This window comes from Harpia harpyja, chromosome 7 (genome assembly GCF_026419915.1).
Source record: "Harpia harpyja isolate bHarHar1 chromosome 7, bHarHar1 primary haplotype, whole genome shotgun sequence".
NCBI lineage: Eukaryota > Metazoa > Chordata > Aves > Accipitriformes > Accipitridae > Harpia > Harpia harpyja.
The window spans coordinates 57,921,573-57,931,049 of record NC_068946.1 but is presented as its reverse complement, the minus strand read 5'-3'; the positions used below and the strand labels follow the sequence as shown (position 1 = coordinate 57,931,049).

At 38.9% G+C, this 9,477-nt stretch overlaps 1 protein-coding gene across 5 annotated transcripts in view; it reads right to left on the bottom strand.

Moving 5' to 3' along the window:
- Positions 1–2,887: 2,887 nt before the first annotated feature.
- MARCHF7 (membrane associated ring-CH-type finger 7) overlaps positions 2,888–9,477 on the bottom strand; it is a 28,793-nt gene continuing 22,203 nt past the window's right edge. The window contains exons 8-11 of one of the 5 annotated variants that reach the window (XM_052791361.1): positions 9,264–9,373; positions 7,763–7,876; positions 5,880–5,928; positions 3,762–4,015 (exon numbers count right to left, since the gene is read on the bottom strand). In XM_052791361.1, coding sequence (XP_052647321.1) covers positions 3,990–4,015; positions 5,880–5,928; positions 7,763–7,876; positions 9,264–9,373 — 299 coding nt within the window. In that variant the 3' untranslated portion in view covers positions 3,762–3,989. Of the gene's footprint in view, positions 4,016–5,879; positions 5,929–7,762; positions 7,877–9,240; positions 9,374–9,477 lie in introns of all 5 variants that reach the window. The other 4 variants (XR_008235868.1, XM_052791363.1, XR_008235869.1 and 1 more) reach the window with 4 other exon arrangements.

Here is a 9,477-nt window from a genome sequence, read left to right as displayed (position 1 = left end):
AGAGTTAAGGATTTGTGCTGAAAACAGCGTTGGTAATGCCGAGATGTTTTCGTTACTGCTGAGCAGTGCTTACACAGAGCCAAGGCCTTTTCTGCTTCGCACCCCACCCCATCAGGGAGTAGGCCGGGGGGGCACAAGAAGTTGGGAGGGGACACAGCTGGGACAGCTGACCCCAAATGACCACAGGGATATTCCAGACCATATGATGTCATGCTCAGTATATAAAGCTGAGTGAAGAAGGAGGAATTTGCACCAAAAAGCAAATTGAGGGGTACCGAGGGAACCAAAAGGCAATTGGAGGACTGTGTGGGGTGCACCAAAAGACCACCGGAGGGTTTTCGAGGGGGTCAGAGGGAAAATGAGGTCTCTACGGAGACTGCAATGCAAACAGAGGGATTTGGGGAAATGGAAAGGAAAATGGAGTGATAACTAGAGAATCCAAGTGAAACATTCGAGGACATCTGAAGGGACTGACAGGCCAATAGAGGGCTCTGCAATGCACTGGAAGGCAAACACAGGGAGCGTGAGGGGAAAGGGTGGCCAATGGAGCAGTCCCAAGTCAACTAGAAGGCAATTCTTTGTATTTACCCACTTCCACGTTTGGTGGAAATCACAGGCACAACTCGGGAACTCCTTCAGCCAGCCTCAGCTGACAATTCTTCTCGAGTGCTCGGACTGCAGAAAAAGCCAAGACTGCAAGTCATTTTCTGTGACATAGAAATACACTGCAGTCTCCTATCGAATTCCATTCTCAAGCCACCGACCTATCGCAGACACACAAAGTTACATACATATGCAGAAAACCAACAACAAAGCCTGCACCCACTTCCTTTACTAGAGGTCCCCAGATTTCAACATTGCACCAGTCGTACCACGTAGCTATCAAGCACACACAGTGACGCACACGGAACACCCCCCTTCATTTTCCAAACAAGAAGGACGCACAATTCCACACACATAACCCACCTGACTCTAGAATGGAATAGTTCAGCTGGGAAGCAGCCTCCAACAATCATCTAGTCCAACTGCCTGAAAACAGATACCATAGCTAGAATTAAACCCCTACCCTTCCAAGTCCAGTACTACCTTATTACATGCTAGATGACCCAGAACTCCAAGCTTTTCTGTTCTTCTGAGCTCATTAAGCTCACTGAAAGCTAACACTGCTCATCCTTTGCTGTTCCAGCATCTTTCTAGATCTATGTAAGACACTCGTCCAAAGAGAGTGGTTATCAAGCCTGAAGTCACTTCCTCATAATGAAAGAGTGGCAGAAAAGCCAGAACCATGGCCAGGTTTGGGAAAAGCCTAACAATGCACAAGATGAAGGGCATTTGAAACAATACAGCTCAGTGCAGCACAAGCAACCTGGAAGATGAGGTGGCATACAAAAAAATAATAGTATACACACAGTAGCAAAAGTCAGAATTGTGACGTGGAAAACCATACTCTCTCCCTCACCCTCAACACAGAAGCAGCTGCAGAACCCCAGGATGGATGCCTGGAAGCACCTCCATCTGAGGGTGCCAAGGATATCTGAGAGCGCCACAGCCCTAAGGACTCACAATGGCACTGAGTAACACCTCTGGGCCCTGTCAACCCCGCAGCTCTCAACTGGCCCCAGTATGAGATGAGGCACTCAACTCTGCAGCTTATTCCCATCAGCATGAGGCCATCCACACCCGGATCTGTCATCACTGGCCTCACTGGGGAGATGTGGGACCACCACTGAGGATCAGGTACACCTGGGAACAGCTAGAACCAGCAACAAGCTGTGGCCATTCCCCATGTCCCTAAACCCCCAGAAAAAACATGGTGCAGGCACAAGAGAGCACCAACAGACAAGACAAATGCATGCTTGCACAGATGCTTGCATGAACATGCTTTGTGCTGACACAAATACACTTGCACGGACCCACAAGAGCTTGCACAGATGCTCCCACGGACAGAGATATCGCAGCACAGGTATATGGAAGACAACAAATCCTGGCTGCTCCCAGCCTCTACCCTTCCATAGCTCGGGGGGGTCTGGGTTGCAAGGCAGAGCTCTCCTCGGGGAGGCAGCTGGGGCTCGCAGTAGCATTCTTCCCAGCTGACGCATTCAGACCCTCTGCTCTTCACCGATTCCACAATATTCCCTCATGTCACTCCTTCATTCACACTGGAGCTCAACAAGGCTGCAGGACAACAAAGTGACAATTCACTTGAACCAAATTTGTACATGGAACTGCAGCTACTTAAATTGCTCACCTTCGTGGAATGCTATTTATTTGGACAGAGGTAAGAAAAAAAATTTTTAAAATATCCTTCAAGTCATCAATTTATTAGAGCTCACGCTTGTAACTCTAAATGTAGTGAGTGCATATGAAATACTGTCTGCTTCACTGCATATGATGTTTTATTAAGCTATACAAACTAACTCAGAAAGGATTAAACATTGAACTTTTATTACAAACCTGAATTCACTTTCTTCAGAAGTGAGTTAGAAATATTTTCACGTATGCCTGGACCTTCACTTTTCAAATGAATGTCTGAAAGAGAGCTGTATTTCAACTAATTCCTGGAATGATACTTCTGAGTGTTGGCACTGAATACCCAATGACTAAGGTTACCAGAATGAGCACAGAAATGTGCAATTTCCTTAGCGTTCCATTTTCTTTCAAGTCTTACAGATGACAGGCCATCTCATGTAATGCTAGCAAAGTTAACTCTTAAAATCACATGAGTTCATTTCAGCTGTTAAGGCACATCCTTTCTTCCGCACAAGTTAGTTTTACATACTGTAAAAACAAACTAAACTCAAGGTATTTCAACATACTGCACTCTTTGCAGATACATTGTTACTGTAGTAATTAAAAAAGCTAACATAAATATTTATAGCAAATACAATTCCAATACATGTATGACAATTTATTGTACCACCATTCATATAAAGCATTTCAATCCAAAATGGTCAGAAACAATCTTAAATATCTGCATAAGAATTTACAAACATTAGTAAAGATATACCAGAGACTATAGCTTTCTAAGTTTTCAAGTGTAAGTTCTGGTAGATATCCATGTTTAAATAAAATGGACAATACCAGTAGAGATGCATACCTCTATCGTCTTTATTTATAAAGAAGTGACAACACTAGAAAACACATTGATAACCAGTGCTTTGAACAGTGAAGGTGGGATCTAAAAAAGTCTAATTAAACTAAACAACCTTAGGTCTTTATCAAGTTGCATATCTGCCAGGAACGCTGAAATGCAAGAGTTTACACCTGCAATATTCCATAATGGAACAGCCACATAATATCAAATATAATCTCCAATTCCCAGACCAGTACATAAAAAAGCCATCACTAACACTAAGTATTAGAAGACCACTGCAAGTTCTTATTGCTTTTTGAGTTAAATAATAATCTTCAAATAAACCAAAACCCAAACAATCTCTACAGTATCTTGCTCATCCTCCTGTTCATTCATTAACACTGGAAGCAATCAGTTATTATATGATGTGGCAGCAGAGGCATTTAAAAAAATCCAAACAAAACCTATTTAAGTACATGGACATTCCCACCCTCCCTGCCCACCCTCACCCTGAAACCCACTATAACCACTTAGTGCCAGTAGAGGAGCAAAACTCGATAGACAAAACCAGAAATCTGACTACAGTAAGAAGGAAACATAAAGGGAGATAATAGCTTCCTTGAATATTGAAAATCTGATGTCTTCCAAAACAAAGCACATCATCCTCATCATTTAAAAAGGGAAGTTGCTTTATGTGTATCTAACCCTCACACATGCTGAGTAGTTCTCAAGTCCACTGAGTTCCACTGTGCAGCAGTTGATTTTGAATTCAACAATGCTTCAAAAACTACAGTAATATTCAATGCGCTTTTTACTAAGGAGAGGAAAAAAAAATGCATGTTGAAGTTGTTCTTGCCAGTTCAACAATTCTGCAGCAATTCCATTTATCTCTTGCAGTATGAAAGTTCTACCTGCATCAGTCTTCAGAATCATCCTCAGAAGCTGTTGGAACAACACAGTATAATCAGAAGCTTTGACAAAGGTCTGTGAAATTAGACCACTTTAAGGTGAGTAGTAGAAATAAAGGTAATTTTATAGCATTAAATAGCACATTGTAATACCCACCCAAACCTTGCGTAATTACATAGCTTAATTTTTAAATGCACCTCATATCTGAAAAACATACCATTTCCAAATCAAAACTTTACATTACAAAATGCAGCGTCCTCCTGCTGTTCTTCCTCAAAATAAAAGGAAGAAAACTTAATTACGCCAGAGATTCAACTTTTACGTAGTGTTTACAGTGGCTAATTCCAACAGTAGTCAGAGGAGAATATATTCAATCCATGACAGCAGCACCCAACACAAGGGAAAGAAATGACTCACAAAGTTAACAATTTGGATAGTATGATATCTAGAAAGGTTCAGCAGTCTAAACAAACAGAAAGGCTCTTAAATTTTTATACACATATATATATATGTTGCTTAATCCAATTAAGTCAGGCCTACTTGGAAGCAGCTCCTCTCTCTACCCCCATTCTTTCAGCACATGCAAAATGAACATAAAGCCCATATACGAATAGGATTTTGTTGTTGCAAGGTGAATGAAAAGACAAAACCACACTTGTCAACTATGATAAAAGAAGTCAGTACACACATCTACAATAGGGTTGTAAAGTGTTAGCTTGTGCATAACAGAAATTTAATCTGTCCTCTTAAGCAAACTCTGTAGTCAAGAAAGTATTTACACTTGAGTAACTTGTTCCATCTCTGAATGCAGAAAGAAGCAAGGTCTGTCTCCTCACTTCTCCAGTTCTTAGAAGAGAAATGTAACTCAAGTAGCACCAGTAATAAATCTAAAGCTCAGTATTCCTCACCTGCAAGTCAGATAAAGCCTGATTCAAATATAGATCAAATTACTGTGTAAAATGGCACTCATTAAGATTAATTTTTACTCTAATAAGGATACACATAACTTCAGAATAAATTCTGAACTCAAGTCCACCTCTGTCTGCTCCGAATGCAGAAATAATCTGTTCCTTGAGCTAAAACTTACACACACACACCATTCCTTATCATACTCCAGATACATCCTATGCACTGAAAATTCATACACAAACTTTATTGATAGACATTCACATGCACGCTAGGAAAAAAAAAAAAAAAAAAAAAGGTAGGTCAGCTACCCTTCTACTGCCTATTCATCATGCCCAGAAATAAGACTTAGACTTAGATTCAGGATATATTTACCAGAAATCAACATATAGTTTTAAATTTAAGCATATTGAAGAAGCAATTAGGTGAAAAGTAGGCTAGTCCTTTGCCAAAATTGGTGCAGCTAGATTTCATTCTTCAGGTGGATAGGTCTGATCAAGAAATACACACAACCAAAAACTGTGTGTAGATCGAAAAAAAGAAAGGGTAGAAGAGGGCAAAAAAAGAAAGGGGAGAAGAGGAAATGGCAAGAGATGTATGGTAATTTAAGTGCAGTGAAATTCAACTTTAAATATTTCTTTTCTACTAGGACTCACGTAAAAGGCTACAACCTGAAGGTCACCACCAACTCCATAACGATGTACTACTAGAATTACAATAACCAAACTGTAAATAGTGAGGAATCTTGTTATCGCTTGCAGAAAACACCTCTGTGGTCTAAACAACCCTATGCTGTTGGGAAATTAATCATGGAGAATTAAAACCAGTTCCCTCTCGGAATAATTCTACTGATAATGGAAAAAGCACTGCTGGGTAAAAGTCAAATTTTCAGTATTTAAGTTCAGTATTATGAATCTTGGCAAGGAGGATTGTACTCATTTAACTTTGAGTTGACCTAATGGGAGGGGAGGGGAAGAGGGGAAGCACCTACTTTCAATATCTTCCATATGTGCCTGAAGAGTTCTTGCAAGGTTAATAAACTAGAAACAAGGCAGAGAGAAAGTAGTTTAAAAGTTGCAAAGTTATCTGCAGAAATTTGCAACAAGTTAGCAAAGTTTTCTTCACTTTTTCTTCACTTTTTACATCCCAAAGCTTCATCCCGGATGTCGGTTATCCTAACCCATTTGCCCAACTTACAAAAATCAGTGCAAAATTTAATACAAATTCCCACACATTAGACTTCAAATCGCTATTGCACAGTTATTTCAGCTTCCACTGTATGTCAAATGTTTCTGGTAGCAGTTAGTGGCATCACCTTCACGTTCTACAGTCTGTAAAACACATCCATTTTGAAAGTAGCACACACAAACAAGAGCCAGTTTTATGAAAACCGTTCCTAGAAATTGCAATGCAGAAAAACATAATCTGTAAGGACTGCATTAGTTGGATCCATTTCATTTACTTCACTATTAATATGACAAAACAGAGCCCTCTGACTGAATAAGGTTAATAAAAAATGCATAAATACACTTAAGATTTTAACCGTAAATAAAAAGTTTCAGAGCAGGATTACTATCAGGCAATGGTGGCAGTTTAATGTTGGAAGTACACGGTATCAAAACCCAAAGCCAAAATCCCCAGGAACACAAGTTCCTTAAGCAACTTTGAAAGTCTCAGCCGAGCGTTGTTTTGTCAATGACAATCTACATCGCTGTTTCAGTGATAGTTCAGATGTTTAGATACAGCAAAAATGAAACAAGACGGTAATGTTGCAGTTTCCATAGCTCAGCTGTACGCTCAGCATCAAAACACGCATCAGTGCTCTCACTGGTTTAAAATGCAGTGTCACACAACTGTGTAATGCCGCCTCTGATGAAAAACCAGTAAAAGCATCTTATTTCTGCAATACACTCAAGCTAATAACCTGTACTGGATGCTTGCTACTATTAGATTATATGTCTTTTATGTCTCTACACTTGTAGCAGAGAAAACTGGATATTTCGTTTGTGGATCGTGGAATACAAGCTCTACATTAGATGTGTACAGAAAAGAGGACCACTGTTCTAATACAGTAAGAGATTAGAGCACAGTCCTGCCTCTACCCCAAGGGCCTAGTACCTGCTAGCAACCATCCCAATAAGCATTCAATAAAGTTAATATTGTCAATTCTTTGTATGTAATTAAAAAAAAAAAAAAATCAGCTTTTCAGGAGCTCCATTGACGAAGAGCACTAATTCATTATCTAGTATCAAATAAACATGTAGAATACAGGATTTTGGAATGAGTCACTGCAGAAATAACTTTGTACAATGATCTCTTACTGGTAAAATGCATACTTACTGTACTTCTAAGCCAAGCCATTTAAGTATCAAGAATCCAGTCAAATACAACTAATAAGAGTTTTGACTAATGCCACAAAATCAGACTATAGCTAGGCAGTTTCAGAATGTAATATTCAAGTACGTATTTAGGCGCAATCCAGCAGACAAGCATTGCAAGGTCTAGACCTTTGCAATGTAGACCGGCATAATGAGAAAAATTAATCAAATAAGATAGTCCAACATTCTCAACTGCATGTTTTGTACAGAGGGAGGTTAACCTTCCAGTTTTGCTTAAATTCACAATAATCATGACAACATACATGCAAAGCAATGAATTACCAACAACCTTGACAAAAATAATTTTGCAAAGTAGTACCTTCAGTTTCAAATCAAAGATGGTGTTACTGCATTGACAAACCCAGACCATTTTAGACCTAGATTTGTTAAATAAGCATGCTTCTTGGGTATCTAGCTCCTAGGTTGCTCAAGGTAACAATCTAGTTCCAAGTTCTCTGTACGAGCAATTCCTGCCATAAAATCACTGCATACTTACTCTGACACGTGTGCTGGCCTCACTTGCAGTTCCTAGCATATCAGAAAAGCGCTGCTCGCATAAGTGTAACAACACTACAAGGTAGAGACCAGAGCTGATAAATTCATAGTCTGCCTTAAAGGAGATCAAAAAAAACATTCAGAATGTCAGTGATATGTCTGCATATACAACTCAAGAAGTAGAACAAGAATCAAATTTTACTACAAACATTATATATTTCATCTCTAGTTGTTGCAAGAGAATTAGGGAAATGTAATACTAAAAAACTTGCATTACTGAAAAGCTATTTGTACTTCTGGTTCTTCCCACCCAGCCCAGATCTAACATGTTATCCTTGAAGATAAGTAGAAAGAGTTCTACAAAGAAAATCTCAGTCAGCATGATCAGTTCACAGGAAGGAATCTGAGAATCAGAATATTATACCACTGGGGAAAATAAACAACATACTTTGCTGGTTTCTTTTCAGTGGTCTCAATGCTTTACAGAAAACCAAAATAAAGGGAAATATTATAAGAACTTTATGATGTTATAAATATTTTGAGAAATTATCTTCCCTTCTAAGATAAGGAAAAACTTTCAAAATACTACTGCTGAACTGATCATTTAGAGTCAATTCCTTAAGAAGTTTCAAAGCTCTTATTTCTATCGAAGTAGTGACAGTAACCAACAATCAGTAGTGCTAAAACATAAAATGATGGCACTCTCGAGAAAGACACAGAGTCTGGCCCAAGTGACAGGAACTAGAGTACTAGAGTAAGAGCTTACTCCAAATAATAAAATTAGAGGTTGATGTTTGGCTGCAAAACTGGCACCCGTTTCTATTTTCTTTCAACTTCTGAGGTAGGCAAATTTCAGTAGTCTTTCTATATTCACACAATACAACCCAGAGAAGGAAAACCCTCTGAACAAAGTTCATTAAAATAACACCAGCTTTTTGTTATTTGTTCATTTTTAAATGCTACACAATCCAGTAGTTCTAAAATAATGTATTTTACATAAAGAGAGTAATAATAATGGGCCTTTAATTATTTTTAATTTAGGATAGGACTTGAAGGAGCAGCAGGAAGCTGTAAGAAAAGGGATTAGTTTCCACCACTCTAATGAAACATAAAAAAGTTTTTAATGCTATGTTTAAACCAACTGCTTAAGCGTGTTAAAAAACAGCTAAGACAATTCATGACTTAACGTGAAATTCAATCTAATCATACTACTGTTCCCACCGCAGCTATGTAGCAGAGACACTGGACTGCAAAGCTAGATGACAGATCTGCAACTAAGAAAAGGATAAGAGATTTATTACACTTACTGAAAGCTCAGCTATAGGAAACACAGCAGGGAGATAGAATTTGTCTGAATATTGAGGAGAAAAATCTGTTCCATGTTGACATTACTTTACGTGCATAACATTCCTTCTGAAAAGGAGATGCATTTTCCTTGTGTAAAGAAGAGCGCCCTCCCAGCACTAAACCAACACTTACCAAATTAGGCAAAATATACTAACTTGTTCATTTGCATGTGCCCTATAGAGTTCATGAATGTCAAAGTCTTCCAGATTCAGATGCAACTTCTCCTTGCACAGTTCACAAGTTGTTACTGCTTCCAAAGAAGAACCTGGTGGGGAGGGGCAGGGAGAAAGTCAGTGTCAAGTTGCAACAATCCATAACATAGTGCACAATTATACAAGCATCACAAACTCTAACTAATTTTTGGCTTTA